The sequence below is a fragment of the Stegostoma tigrinum genome, chromosome 1 (assembly GCF_030684315.1).
Source record: "Stegostoma tigrinum isolate sSteTig4 chromosome 1, sSteTig4.hap1, whole genome shotgun sequence".
Taxonomy (NCBI): Eukaryota; Metazoa; Chordata; class Chondrichthyes; order Orectolobiformes; family Stegostomatidae; genus Stegostoma; species Stegostoma tigrinum.
This window is the reverse complement of record NC_081354.1, coordinates 212,620-226,691: the sequence shown is the minus strand read 5'-3', so window position 1 is coordinate 226,691 and position 14,072 is coordinate 212,620. Positions and strand designations below refer to the sequence as shown.

At 45.0% G+C, this 14,072-nt stretch overlaps 1 protein-coding gene and 1 long non-coding RNA gene across 5 annotated transcripts in view; one reads left to right on the top strand and one right to left on the bottom strand.

The window, feature by feature from the left end:
- The window catches only part of wdr32 (WD repeat domain 32), a 101,564-nt gene that overhangs the window by 46,096 nt on the left and 41,396 nt on the right, over positions 1-14,072 (bottom strand). For both annotated transcript variants that reach the window (XM_059645580.1, XM_048558303.2), the window contains exons 7-8: positions 10,812-10,932; positions 8,432-8,780 (exon numbers count right to left, since the gene is read on the bottom strand). In XM_059645580.1, the coding sequence (XP_059501563.1) occupies positions 8,432-8,682 (251 nt within the window). In that variant the 5' untranslated portion in view covers positions 8,683-8,780; positions 10,812-10,932. The remainder of the gene's footprint in view (positions 1-8,431; positions 8,781-10,811; positions 10,933-14,072) is intronic.
- Positions 8,387-14,072, top strand: part of LOC125465237 (uncharacterized) — a 37,993-nt gene continuing 32,307 nt past the window's right edge. For all 3 annotated transcript variants that reach the window (XR_007250222.1, XR_007250220.1, XR_007250214.1), the window contains exon 1: positions 8,387-8,856. This is a non-coding gene — a long non-coding RNA (uncharacterized LOC125465237). The remainder of the gene's footprint in view (positions 8,857-14,072) is intronic.

The following is a 14,072-nucleotide window of genomic DNA, read 5'->3' as shown; positions in this document are numbered from 1 at the left end:
AATGGCAGAAAGGCAAGCCTAATAGCTTTGAATCTCAATGCACAAAGCATTCAGAATAAGGCAGACAAACTGACAGCACAAATCGAGGCTCTTTGGATATAATCTTGTAGCCATTACAGAGACAGTTACAAAGAAATCAACTAAAAACTTAACATTCAGGGATATTTGAACTTTCAGAAAGTGGGAGGGAAGGATAAGGTGGTGGGGTTGCAATGCAGTGAAATGAGGACGATTGTGAGAGATGATCTCAGTTCAGATGGCATAGTGTCCATTTGGATGGAGGTAAATAACAACAAAGAAAAGAAGACATTGGTAGTGGTTGTGTACAGACCCCCAAACAGTAGCCATACTCTAAGGAAGGGGAGAAATCAACAAACATTAAGGCCATGTAAAAAGAATAGAGCAATGACAATGGTCAACCTTAATCTTTATGTTGATTTGGTCAATCAAATTGGACAAAGTAGCTATAATAATAATTTCAGAGAGTATATTAGGGATCATTTCCTAAAGCAATATGTCATAGATACAACTAGGGAACAGGCTATTCTAGATCAGGTAATGAGACAGGACTAATAAATGACCTTTGAGTAAAAGATTCCCAAGGAATTAATAATCATAACATGATAGAATTTAATATTCAGTTTGAGTGAGAGAAATTTGGGTTGGAAACCATTGCACTTAACTTAAATGAAGGGAATTACAATGAAACGAGAACAGAGTTAGCTGAAGTGGAGTATGCAGATGGATTGAAAGGAAACACATAAGCAAACAATGGCAGGCATTTAAGGACACAATTCATGACTCTCAGCAAATATATATCCCTATAAAGAGAAAAGATTCTAAGGTATTATTAAGCTGGAATGGGCTCAGAAGACATTTACTAGGATGTTGCTGGGAATGAAGGGTTTGAATTATAAGGACAGGCTGGATGGGCTGGGACTTTTTTTCACAGGAGCGAAGGATATTGAGAGGTGACCTTATATAGGTTTATAAAATAATGGAGTACAGATTAGGTGAATGGTTGGTGTCTTTTCCCTCGGGTGGGGGATTTCAAGAACAGCAGGCAAATTTTTAAGGTGACAAGAGAAAAGCAATTTTTTTTATATACAGAGAGTGGTTCGTGTGAGGAATGACCTTACGGAAGAAGTGATGGACTTGGGTACAATCATAACATTTAAAAGACATTTGGATAGGTACACAAATGGGAAAGGTTTGGAGGGATATGGGCCAGAAGCAGGCAGGTGGGACTTATTTAGTTTGGGATTATGTTCAGCTTGGGCTGGTTGGACTGAAGGGTCTGTTTCCATGCTGTTTGCCTCTATGAGAGCTATAAACCAACCAAGGAAGTCAAGGTTAATATAATGTTGAAAGCAAAACCATATCAGGAGGCAAAAGTTGATGATAGTCCCGAAGGCTGACATAAATTCAGAATTATACAAAGGAAGACTAAAAAGGTAATGAAGACAGAGAAAATAAACCAAGCGGGCAAACTAACAAGGAACATAAATGCTGACAGTAACAGCTTGTTTATGTATACAAAAAGGAAAAAGAGGCTGACCATAGGCCCCTTAGAACATTACCATGGGGACGTGGTTATAGGACACAAGGAAATGGCAGAGGAGTTAAGACCATAAGACATAGGAGTGAAAGTAAGGCCATTCGGCCCATCGAGTCCACTCCACCATTTAATCATGGCTGAAGGGCATTTCAACTCCACTTACCTGCACTCTCCCCGTAGCCCTTAATTCCTTGCAAGATCAAGAATTTATCAATCTCTGCCTTGAAGACATTTAACATTCTGGCCTCCACTGTGCTCCGTGGCAATGGATTCCACAGGCCCACCACACTCTGGCTGAAGAAATATCTCCTCACTTCTGTTCTAAATTGACCCCTTCTAATTCTAAGGCTGTGCCCACGGGTCCTAGTCTCCCCACCTAATGGAAACAACTTCCCAGCATCCACCCTTTCTAAGCCATGCATTACCACATAGGTTTCTATTAGATCTACCCACAACCGTCTAAACTCTAGTGAATACAATCCCAGGATTGTCAGCTGTTCATCGTATGTTAGGCCTACCATCCCGGGGATCATCCGTGTGAACATCACTGGAAATGCTCCACTGCCAGTATGGAGTTAAATGGATATTTGCCTAAGTCTTTATTTTGCAAGATACTTCAAACATCCAACTGATACCAAAGAATCCAGTGGAGGTATAATGTATCGTCACCATCACTGGAGGAATATCGCTAGGCAAATTAATCAGGCTGAAGACAAATAGGTCCCCTGGTGGCTTGCATCTGAAAGACATAGCCACAGAGACAGCTGACACATTGATTGTAATTTTCCAAAAACCTGTGGATTCTGGAGAAAGACCAGAGAACTGGAAAACTGCCAATATGCCTCCTTCCCTTTTTGACTAGAGTGTCAAAGAGAAAGTAATTTCAGCCACTTAGCCTTATTGTGAGGGGGGAAAAGGTTAGATTCAATTAAGGAAGTCATAGCAGCACATTTAGAAAAACATAATGTAATCAAGCAGAGTCAGCTTGGCCTCACAAAAAGGGAGATTGTGTCTGATGAACTTGTTACAGTTTGAGAGAAGGCAGCCAGTAGATGTGTACTCTACTACAGGGAATTGGCTGATGGGTAGGAAGCAGTGAATGGGGATAAAGGATTCTTTTTCAGGCTGGTGACCTGTGACTAGTAGGCTTCCACTTGGATCAATAGTTGGACCACAACTGTTTACAATATGTATTAATGACTTGGAAAAAGGAAGCAAACGTACTGGAGTCAAATTTGCAGACAACACAAAATTAGGCATTCAACAAGGTTTCCAAGGTTAGATCACATGGAATTCAGGGAGAACTAGCCACTTGGATACAAAATTGGCTTGAAGGTAGAGACAGACGGTGATGGTGGGGGGTTGTTTTTCAGACCGGAGGCCTGCGACCTGCAGAGTGCCGCAAGTGTCCGCTGCCTTTTGTCATTTATATAAATGATTTGGATCTGAATATAGAAGAAATGGTTAGTGCATTTGCAGATGACACCAAAGTCGGTGGCATACTGGACAGTGAAGAAGATATCTCAGAGTAAAAGAGAACCTTGATTAGATGGCCTGAGGAGTGGCAGATGGAGTTTGATTTAGATAAATGTGAGGTATTACATTTTGCTAAGGCAAATCCGGGCAGGACGTATACGATTAATGGTAGGTTCCTGGAGAGACCTTTGGGTGCAGGTTCATAGTTCCTTGAAAGTGGAGTCATGGGTAGGCAGAGTAATGAAGAAAGCTTTTGGTCACTTGCCTTTACTGGTCTGCGAGTTGAGTATGGAAGTTGGGAAATCATGTTGCAGCAGTATAAGACATTGGTTAGACTACTTTAGGAATACTGCATTCAATTCTGGTTTCCCTACAATAGGAAGGATATTGTGAAACTTGAAAGGATTCAAAAAAGATTTACAAGGGTTTTGCCGGAGTTGGAGGGTTTGAGGGAGGGGCTGAATAAGCTGGTGCTATTTTCCCTTGAGTGTCGGAGGCTGAGCAGTGACCTTCTAGAGGTTTATAAAACCAGGACAGGCATGGAAAGATTGAATAGCCAAAGACTTTTTCCCAGCCGATGGGAGTCCAAAACTAGAGGACATGGTTTTAAGGTGAGAGGGGCAAGTTTTAAAAGGGACCTAAGGGGCAACATTTTCACGCAGAGGGTGGTGGATGTATGCAATGAGCTGCCAAAGGAAGTGGTGGAGGCTGGTACAATTACAACATTTAAAAGGCATCTAAATGGGTACATGAATAGGAAGGGTTTAGAGGAAACACGGTGTAGAGCTGGATGAACACAGCAGGCCAAGCAGCATCAGAGGAGCAGGAAAGCTGACGTTTCGGGTCTCCAGCATCGGCAGTTTCTACTGTCTCAGGGTTTAGAGGAATATGGGCCCAATGCTGGCAAATGGGGCTAGATCAGTTTATGATAAAACTGGCACGGACCAGTAGGATCGACGGGTCTATTTCTGTGCTGTACAACTCTATGACTCTAGGTGGAATCAAGGGCCGCAGGGAAAGGGCAGGAAGGTGAATGTGAGGAATGCCAGATCAGCCATAATCTGACATAATGCTGGAACAGACTCAAGGGCTGTTTGGCCTACTCCTGTTCCAATTTCGTATCATCCTTAGGAAGGCTAAAGGGGTTGGAGCATAGAGTAAAAAAGTCTTACTGCAGCTGTAAAAGGTGCTGGCGAGACCTCACCTGGAGTATTAAGAGCAGTTCTGCTCTCTTTATTTAAAAGAAGGTATTTCATTGGAGGCAGTTCAGAGAAGTTCTCTGTGATGATCCCTGTTATGGAGGGATTGTCTTATGAGCAAAGGCTAAACTGGTTTGGATTCTACACTCTGGAGCCTAGACGAATGAGATTGTTTCTCATTCTAACATATTGTATTCTTAAGGGGCTTGACAGGGTAGATACTGATAAGATATTCCACCTGAAGGGAAAGTCTAGGACTATTTGGCATAGTCTCAGAATTAAGTGGTGTGAATTCCTTGCCACGGAGAGCTCTGGGGATAGAGTGCTTATATATATTTAAGGCTATAGTAGATTGCTGATCAAAATAAAAACTGAAAGAACTGTAAATCAAGAACAAAAACAAAAATTGCTGGAAAAGCTCAGCAGGTCTGGTAGCATCTGTGAAGAAAAAATATCAGTGTTAACATTTCAGGTCTTGCAGGCTTACAAAGTCAGGGTTGGATCTAAGTGCAAGTGCATGGAGTGCAGTCAGTTCAGAGGGAGATAGGTTGGATTTGGTGAGGGGGCAGAGAAATTGAGGGGACCAATATCACAACTATTCACCCTCCCAACTAGATTGTTATCAACTCCTTTGACTGTCCAACTGCTCTTCTCTCTCCGGGCTCTAGCCTATCGTTTACTACCTACCCCTCCCCCTCCCTATTTTCTGCATATGAACTGACGTGTTCCCAGCTATCAGTTCTGAGGAAAGGTCACCAGACCCAAAACGTTAACTCTGATTTTTTTCTTCATAGGTTGTTGCTCAGTAAGGGAAAGAAGAGTTACACAGAGAAGACAGGAAAGTTTGCCTTTGTTCTAGTACATAACAACATTACCTTTATCAACTGCTGAGTGAGGCAAGCAAGGAATAGCTAGTGCACTGGTAATGATTTTCAATTCTTTTCTGGTCATAACAGCATCGTCAGAGGGATGGAGGACAGGTTAATGTGGTACTGGTATTGAAGAAGGGAGCAAGAGATAAACCAGGAAACAGTAGGCTCGTCAGTCTAGCTTCTGCAGTGGGAAAATTACGGAAAGCAGTTCTGAGGGACAGAATTAATGTGCACTGTAGAGGCAGGGATCAATCAGGAATTTTCAGCATGGTTTAAAAGGGAAGTCTTTTTGACTACTGAATTTTTTTGAAGATGTGATCAAGTGTGTAAATCATAAAATCCCAACAGTGTGGAAGCAGGCCATTCAGCCCATGAAGTTCACACCAAACTTCCGAAGAGCATCCCACGCAGACTCACCACCCCTACCATATCCACATAAGCTTGCTTCGCATGGCCAATCTACCAAATCTACGCATCCCTGGACGCTATGGGCAATTTCCACTGACCAACCCACCTAGCCTGCACATCTCTGGACTGTGGCAGGAAACCCACACTGACAAGGAATGTATAAACTCCACACAGTCACTCGAGGCTGGACCTGAACTTGGGTCCCTGGCACTCTGGTACTGAAAGGCAGCAATGCTAATCACTGAGCCACCATGCCGCCCCAGAGCAATGCATCGGACATAAAACTCCTTGGGCTTCAGTAAAGCTTTTGATTAGGTCCCTCATGGGGTTCTGACAATAAAGGCAGGAGTCCAAAGAACTGAAGGAAAATTAGAAATTTGGATCCAGAGTTGTCTGAGTGGCAGGAAGCAGAGATTAAGGGGTGTTTTTGAGACTGGAAGCCTGTGTTCATTGTGGTTCTGTAGGACCCTGGCTGCTTGTGGCAGAAAATAAACAAAGTAGACTTGAATGTAGGTGAAGTGATGAATAAATAATTATCCAAAAATTGGTGGGATGCTAAGTATGGAAAAGGATAGCCTTAGACTCTAGGAGGATGTAGACACGATGGTCAGATGTGCTGATCAGTGACTAATAAGTTTCCGTCTAAGTGTGTGTGAAGTGGTGCACTTGGGCAAGACAAACCAGGCAAGGCAATGCATGATGAATGGTAGGACCTTGGGAACTAACAAGGATCAGAGGAGCATAGTATCAGAGATAATGGGAACTGCAGATGCTGGAGATTCCAAGATAATAAAATGTGAGGCTGGATGAACACAGCAGGCCAAGCAGCCTGAGATGCTGCTTGGCCTGCTGTGTTCATCCAGCCTCACATTTTATTATCAAGGATCAGAGGAGCCTTTGTATTCGTGCTCACCGGTCCCTTAAAATTGCAAGAAGGGTACGTAAAGTAGTTAAGAAGGCATATGAATTCTTGCTTTTATTGGCAGAGGCATACAGTTTAACAGCAGGGAAGTGATGCTGGAACTGTACAAAATGTTGTTTGGGAAACAGCTTGAATCCACATGAGAAGGAAGGACATGACTGCATTGCACAGTGCGGAGACAAGATTTGCCAGGATGTTGTTTGGGCTGGAGAACTTCAGTTACGAAGAGAAATTGCACAGATTACATAAATTGTTTTCTTTGGAGCAGTGGAGTTGGAAGAAGGATCATGAATTGAGATGTATTAAATTATGAAGGCCATTGAAAGGTTAAACCGTATGGGACTTTTCCCCTTTGGTGGAGAAATCAACGACCAGGGACATACACTGGAGTTAAGGGGCAATGATCTACCCCTCACAAATACGTGCTGACTATCACGAATCAAACTGTGCCTTCCCAAGTGATCATAAGTCCTATCTCTGAGCCTTTTCCAATAATTTGCCCACCACTGGTTTAAGACCAACTGGCCTGTAATTTCCGGGGTTATCCCTATTCCCTTTCTTGAACAAGGGAATGAAGTGTGCCTCTCTCCAATCTTCCAGCACTATTCCCGTGGACAGTGAGGACAAAAAGATCATCGCCAAAGGCCCTGCGATCTCTTCCCTCACTTCCCATAGAATCCTTGGATAAATCCCATCAGGTTTCTCTAGGCCGCCTCAAATGCCAGTATTCTTTCCTCAGATAAGGGGGCTAGAATTGCTCACAGTATTCCAGGTGTGGTCTGACCAGCGTGTTCAACAAGCTTTAACAAGAGCACCTATTTTTATATTCTAATCCCTTTGAAGCAAAGGTCAGCATTCAAATTGGCTTCCCTACCACCTGCTGAATTTGCATTCTAACATTGTGATTTCTGCACAAACACTCCCAAATCCCTCAGTGTTGTAGGATTCAGCAATCATTCTCCATCTAAATAATGTTCAACTCTTCTATTCTTTTTGCAGAGTGGATAATTTCATATTTACCCACATCGTATTCAACTTGCCATGTTTTTGCCCACTCAACTTTCTAAATCTCTCAACAGACTTAATGTCATCCTCACTACTTTCTTTCCCACATATTTTGTGTCATCCCAAAACCTGGCTATTGTAAATTAATCTTTCTCATTCATAATTATGGTTTCTGCACTCATCCCTGTGACACACCGCTAGTTACAGGTTACTATCATGCAAACATCCCAATTTTCTGTCTTCTATTAGTTAGCCGATTTTCTAACCATGTTAATACATTACCTCTAGCGCCATGGCTGCTTACTTTATTAAGTAGCCTAATATGCTGTACTTTATCAAATGCCTTCTGGAAACCCAAATACATACCATACACTGCTCCCCCTTTATTTATCCCGCTAGTTACCATTTTGAAGAATTCCAACAAATTTGTTAGGCATGATTCCTCTTCATGAAGCAATGCTGACTGCTTGATTGTATTTTGATTTCTAAATGCTCTGCTATTACACATTTTATGACAGACTCTAACGTTTTGCCAATGACAGTTATCGAGCTAACTGTCCCACGGTTAGCTGTCTTTTTAATCTCCTTCCTGTTCTGAATAAAGGTCAGTTGACCAATCATTCAACAATTTTTCAAAAGCTAGTGTTTCTCGGAATCCACGACAGAACACAAGAAAGAGGAAACGAAGTGGGCCCTTCATGGCCAGTCCATCATTCAAAACAATCATGGCTGGTTCTTGTGCACTATTCTTGTATCCCTCAATGTTTTTAAGACGTAGATATTTATTTATCTGTCTTAAACCCACAAAGACTGAGCTTCCGTAACACTCTTTAGGGGGGAAAAAGGAATATTCACCCCCTCGGACAAGAGGAGTTTCTCCTCAGGGGTAAATGACCTGCCCTTATTCAGAGACGAACTCGCTTGGTTCTAAGACTTGCCCTGGAAAGGAGGCGGTGCGAGTGTAGGTTGTAATCCCGCTGCCGTTCCTTACCCGTCAGGTGAGTACTCCAGGTTGAAGGCGGCTCCATGGGTCTTGGTGCTGAGAGTTACCGAGTCGGCGGGGTGCATGGAGCCGTACAGACTGGTCATGATGCAGTAGGTCTCCCGCCCGGGGTCCACCAGCGGCCCGAGGCCGCGGCCCATCGAACGGCCGTGGACCCAGGCGAACACACCAGTCGGGCGGTAGCGGCGGGTCGGCGGCCCTGGATCCTGGGACGGAGACAGCGGTGTCTTCCCGCTCATAGCGGCCCCGGAGCTCTGGCTGCGCACATACACCGACCGTCACAACCACCTTGTTTCTGGCGTCTCCTCACTCTGTTCCGGGCCACCACACCGACCCCCTAAACAAACGTTCCCTCAGGGAGGAGCTCATCAAAAACAGTGACAATCACAGCAAAACCACAACTTCAGGACTTGGTAAGTAATTATAAATTTGAATACCTGTTCTAAATTGTTTTTAGATTAAAGGTAAATAGGACAAATACTTCACATGGTTAAAAAAAACTAAAAACCAGTCGGAAATAATAAAAAAATAAAACTGAGATGGGGGGGACAAGTGATGTATTGCACCTACATGATGTAAGAGCTGGTCAACCCCTTTGTGTCTCACAGAGAGTCCAATTTGTGACAAGTTTTAGTTACTGTAGGAACTCTGGCTCTGAGTTAAAGAACTGGAATATGAGCTTGGAATACTGGGGCACATCAGGAAGCAGGAGCACTGTTCTGTGCTGTACTGTTCTATGTTCTATTACATTGTTTTTCTGAAGAAGGGGCATAGAACATAGAACAGTACAGGCCCTGTGGCCCACGATGTTGTGCTGAACTTTTACCCTCATCCTAAGGTCTATGTAACCTCCACCCCTACCTTATACTATCATCCATATGCCTATCTAACAGCTGCTTAAATGCCCCAATGAAGCTGACTCCACTACCCTCTCCGGCAATGCATTCCACGCCTCTCCCACTCTCTGAGTAAAGAGCCTACCTCTGACGTCTCCTGATATCTACCTCCACTCACTTTAAAACTATGCCCCCGCGTAATAGCTACCTCCACCCTAGGAAAAAGTCTCTGGCTGTCTACTCTATCTATACCTCTGATCATTTTGTACACCTCTATCAAGTCACCTCTCATTCTTTGTCGTTCTAAAGAGAAAAGCCCTAGCTCTCTCAACCTTTCCACGTAAGACCTTCCCTCCATTCCAGGCAACATCCTGGTAAATCTCCTCTGTACCTTTTCCAATGCTTCCACATCCTTCCTGTAATGAGGCTATCAGAACTGGACACAATACTTCAGATGTGGCCGAACTAGGTCCTGACCTGAAACATCAACTTTCTGCTTTGCTGATGCTGCCTGGCCTGCTGTGCTCCTCCAGCTCCACACTGTGTTATCAACGTTACATTCATGCTGTGTTTCAAGACTCGGTCACATACCTTAGATTAACTACTCTGAATTCAGCCAGAGGTCAGGGACAGGAGGGCAAAGACTGTGTATGGGACAGGTAAAGGGATCTAGTACATACCACTACAGAAGTCTCTGTACTTGTTTGAGATTTGGTTTGAAATGGTTGCTCTCTGTGTGGATGAGAATGGGTCTATAGAGAGGATGAGCAAACTGACCACAGCACCAAGAAGCCAGTAGAGTGGTGTGGGGTCTTTATACTTATATGTTGTGAAGAGCTCGGTCATGGCAATGGCAGAGTTGAGATGTGCCCACTGTGGACTCATGGCTGTTGAAGTGGAGGCATATTTGGGTTCCCCACGGTGTCTGCATCCACCACAGACTCACGGAGACAGAGGCAACTTTGGGCCTAGTAGGAAACCTGGCAGCATTGGCAAGGTGGTGGGGATTGGGGGTGGGGATTGGGGGTGGGGATTGGGGGTGGGGATTGGGGTGGGGATTGGGGTGGGGGGGTGGGGGTGGTTTCAGAGGAGACTCTTAAGACTCTTAGCAGTGGTGGGGGAGTTGAGTTTGGTTCGGGTCAGGACCCAGTGACAATTGCATTGGCAAGGTCCAGCGAGGACTCATTGTGACAGTGGTGTCGGTGTTCTGGCAGTGCTGCAAGGAGTCTCGTGACTGGTGGCTCCAGGCTCATGTCTGAACACTTAACAAAAAGGACTGTAAAGTTGAACTTTGTTTTTTTATTGTTCTGCCTTTATAGTTTATGTTTTGGTTTATTTTTTGGTGTTTTAATATAGTGCCACACAATGGCAGCACTATGCAACTCTTTTATTCATGTAACAATGAATAAATTAAATTTTAAAAAAAAAGAGAGAAATCAGAAATGCAGTTCTAATCAGGCATAGTATAATTAGAGGCATAGATACCATTCTCTGTGGCAAGGATTAAGTATCCGGAATGCTGTGTTGCCTACCTCAGACCGGGGTTCAGGGCATCTCATCTCAGTTGCAGAGGAACTTAGAGTGGAAAGGGAAATATCCAGTTCTCGTGGTCCACACAGTAATCAATGAATAGGTAGTATGAGGCAAGAGATTCTGCAGAAGGAATATGGGCCGTTAGGGGTGAAGTTAAAAGGCAGAACCAAAAAGTTAATAATCTTTGGATTACTACCAGAGCCACAAGCTAACTGGTATAGTATCAACAAGATTAAAGAGGTCAATGTATGACTCAGTTTGGTGTGGGAGAAATGGGTTCAAAGTCATGGGAAATTGGCACCAGTACTGGAGAAGGAGGGAGTCATTCCTATGGGTGATAATGGGAACTGCAGATGCTGGAGAATCCAAGATAATGAAATGTGAGGCTGGATGAACACAGCAGGCCCAGCAGCATCTCAGGAGCACAAAAGCTGACGTTTCGGGCCTAGACCCTTCATCAGGGAGGGGGATGGGGTGATGGTTCTGGAATAAATAGGGAGAGAGGGGGAGGCGGACCGAAGATGGAGAGAAAAGAAGATAGGTGCAGAGGAGAGTATAGGTGGGGAGGTAGGGAGGGGATAGGTCAGTCCAGGGAAGATGGACAGGTCAAGGAGGTGGGATGAGGTTAGTAGGTAGGAGATGGAGGTGCGGCTTGGGGTGGGAGGAAGGGATGGGTGAGAGGAAGAACAGGTTAGGGAGGCCGAGACAAGTTGGACTGGTTTTGGGATGCAGTGGGTGGAGGGGAAGAGCTGAGCTGGTTGTGTGGTGCAGTGGGGGGAGGGGACGAACTGGGCTGGTTTTGGGATGCGGTGGGGGAAGGGGAAATTTTGAAGCTGGTGAAGTCCACATTGATACCATTGGGCTGCAGGGTTCCCAAGCGGAATATGAGTTGCTGTTCCTGCAACCTTCGGGTGGCATCATTGTGGCACTGCAGGAGGCCCATGATGGACATGTCATCTAAAGAATGGGAGGGGGAGTGGAAATGGTTTGCGACTGGGAGGTGCAGTTGTTTATTGCGAACTGAGCGGAGGTGTTCTGCAAAGCGGTCCCCAAGCCTCCGCTTGGTTTCCCCAATGTAGAGGAAGCCACTCTGGGTACAGTGGATGCAGTATACCACATTGGCAGATGTGCAGGTGAACCTCTGCTTAATGTGGAAAGTCATCTTGGGGCCTGGGATAGGGGTGAGGGAGGAGGTGTGGGGGCAAGTGTAGCATTTCCTGTGGTTGCAGGGGAAGGTGCCGGGTGTGGTGGGGTTGGAGGGCAGTGTGGAGCGAACAAGGGAGTCACGGACAGAGTGGTCTCTCCGGAAAGCAGACAAGGGTGGGGATGGAAAGATGTCTTGGGGGGTGGGGTCGGATTGTAGATGGCGGAAGTGTCGGAGGATGATGCGTAGTATCCGGAGGTTGGTGGGGTGGTGTGTGAGAACGAGGGGGATCCTCTTTGGGCGGTTGTGGCGGGGGCGGGGTGTGAGGGATGTGTTGCGGGAAATGCGGGAGACGCGGTCAAGGGCGTTCTTGACCACTGTTGGGGGAAAGTTGCGGTCCTTGAAGAACTTGGACATCTGGGATGTGCGGGAGTGGAATGCCTCATCGTGGGAGCAGATGCGGCGGAGGCGGAGGAATTGGGAATAAGGGATGGAATTTTTGCAGGAGGGTGGGTGGGAGGAGGTGTATTCTAGGTAGCTGTGGGAGTCGGTGGGCTTGAAATGGACATCAGTTACAAGCTGGTTGCCTGAGATGGAGACTGAGAGATCCAGGAAGGTGAGGGATGTGCTGGAGATGGCCCAGTTGAACTGAAGGTTGGGGTGGAAGGTGTTGGTGAAGTGGATGAACTGTTCGAGCTCCTCTGGGGAGCAAGAGGCGGCGCCGATACAGTCATCAATGTAACGGAGGAAGAGGTGGGGTTTGGGGCCTGTGTAGGTGCGGAAGATGGACTGTTCCACGTAACCTACAAAGAGGCAGGCATAGCTGGGGCCCATGCGGGTGTCCATGGCCACCCCCTTAGTCTGTAGGAAATGGGAGGAATCGAAAGAGATGTTGTTGAGGGTGAGGACGAGTTCGGCTCAGCGGATGAGCGTGTTGGTGGAGGGGGACTGGTCGGGCCTGCGGGACAGGAAGAAGCGGAGGGCCTTGAGGCCATCTGCATGCGGAATGCAGGTGTATAGGGACTGGACATCCATGGTGAAAATGAGGTGTTGGGGGCCTATTGGTCATTCCTATGGGATGGGCTCTACCAGAATCATGCCTGACCAGTTTTATGACAAATGACATAACTAAGGCTGTAGATAGGGCTTTAAACTAAATAGTTGGGGGAGTTAGTTCAGCTGCAGAGAAAATGAGAAAATCAAAGTTGAAGGAGTGCAGCTTAGTGATAAGGCTGATTATTACCAGAAAATAAAAGGGCCTGAATATGTGAATGTTAGATTGCACCAAGGAATCATTAAAGTGGAGGGAATTCAATAATAGAAGAAACTTATAGGCTTTGTATCTAAATGCACAAAGCATTTGAAATAAAATTACTGAGACTTGGTCGCTGGGAGACCAAGTTTGAGAACTGAATATCCAAGAGTACTCAATGTGTCAGAAGGATAGCAGGAAGGAAAAGAAGGTGTTGTAGCTTTGTTCATAAAATCTGAGTAGAAATAAAAAATAGCCAAGGGAAAAAAAAAGTCCCTGGTAGGAGTAATGGATACAGCAGCGGAGCACAGTATAAACCAAGAAATACTGTCTTCTTGTAGGAAAGGTACGTGAATAATCAAGGGTGATTTTAATATACATATAGGCTGGATTAATCAAGTTGGCAAGAATGACGTCAAGGGATAGTTGAATGTGTTAGAGATTGCTTCTTGGAGCACTATGTTGGGGAACTAACTAAGGAGCAGGCTGTTCTGGATTTTCTGTTGTGTAATAAGGTGAGATTAATTGATGATCTAATAATAAAGGATTCTCTGGTGAAGTGATCATAATATGCTAGACTTTAAAAATCACTTGGAGAGTGAAGAACTACACACTAGACTCTCCCACACTTATGTTCTAGAGTTAAACAAAGATAATTACATAGTTATGGGGTCAGAAAAGAACAAGTTAATTAGAAAATACAGCTAAGACCAAGTCAGAAAACAAAGTAACTCTGAAGAATTAAACTGAATTTATTTCAATGCAACAGATCTTACAGGTATGGCTGATGAACTCAGCATGTGTGGGAACATGGGACTGGGACGCTGTAGCTATTATAGAAACTTGGCTGAAGGAAGGACAGGA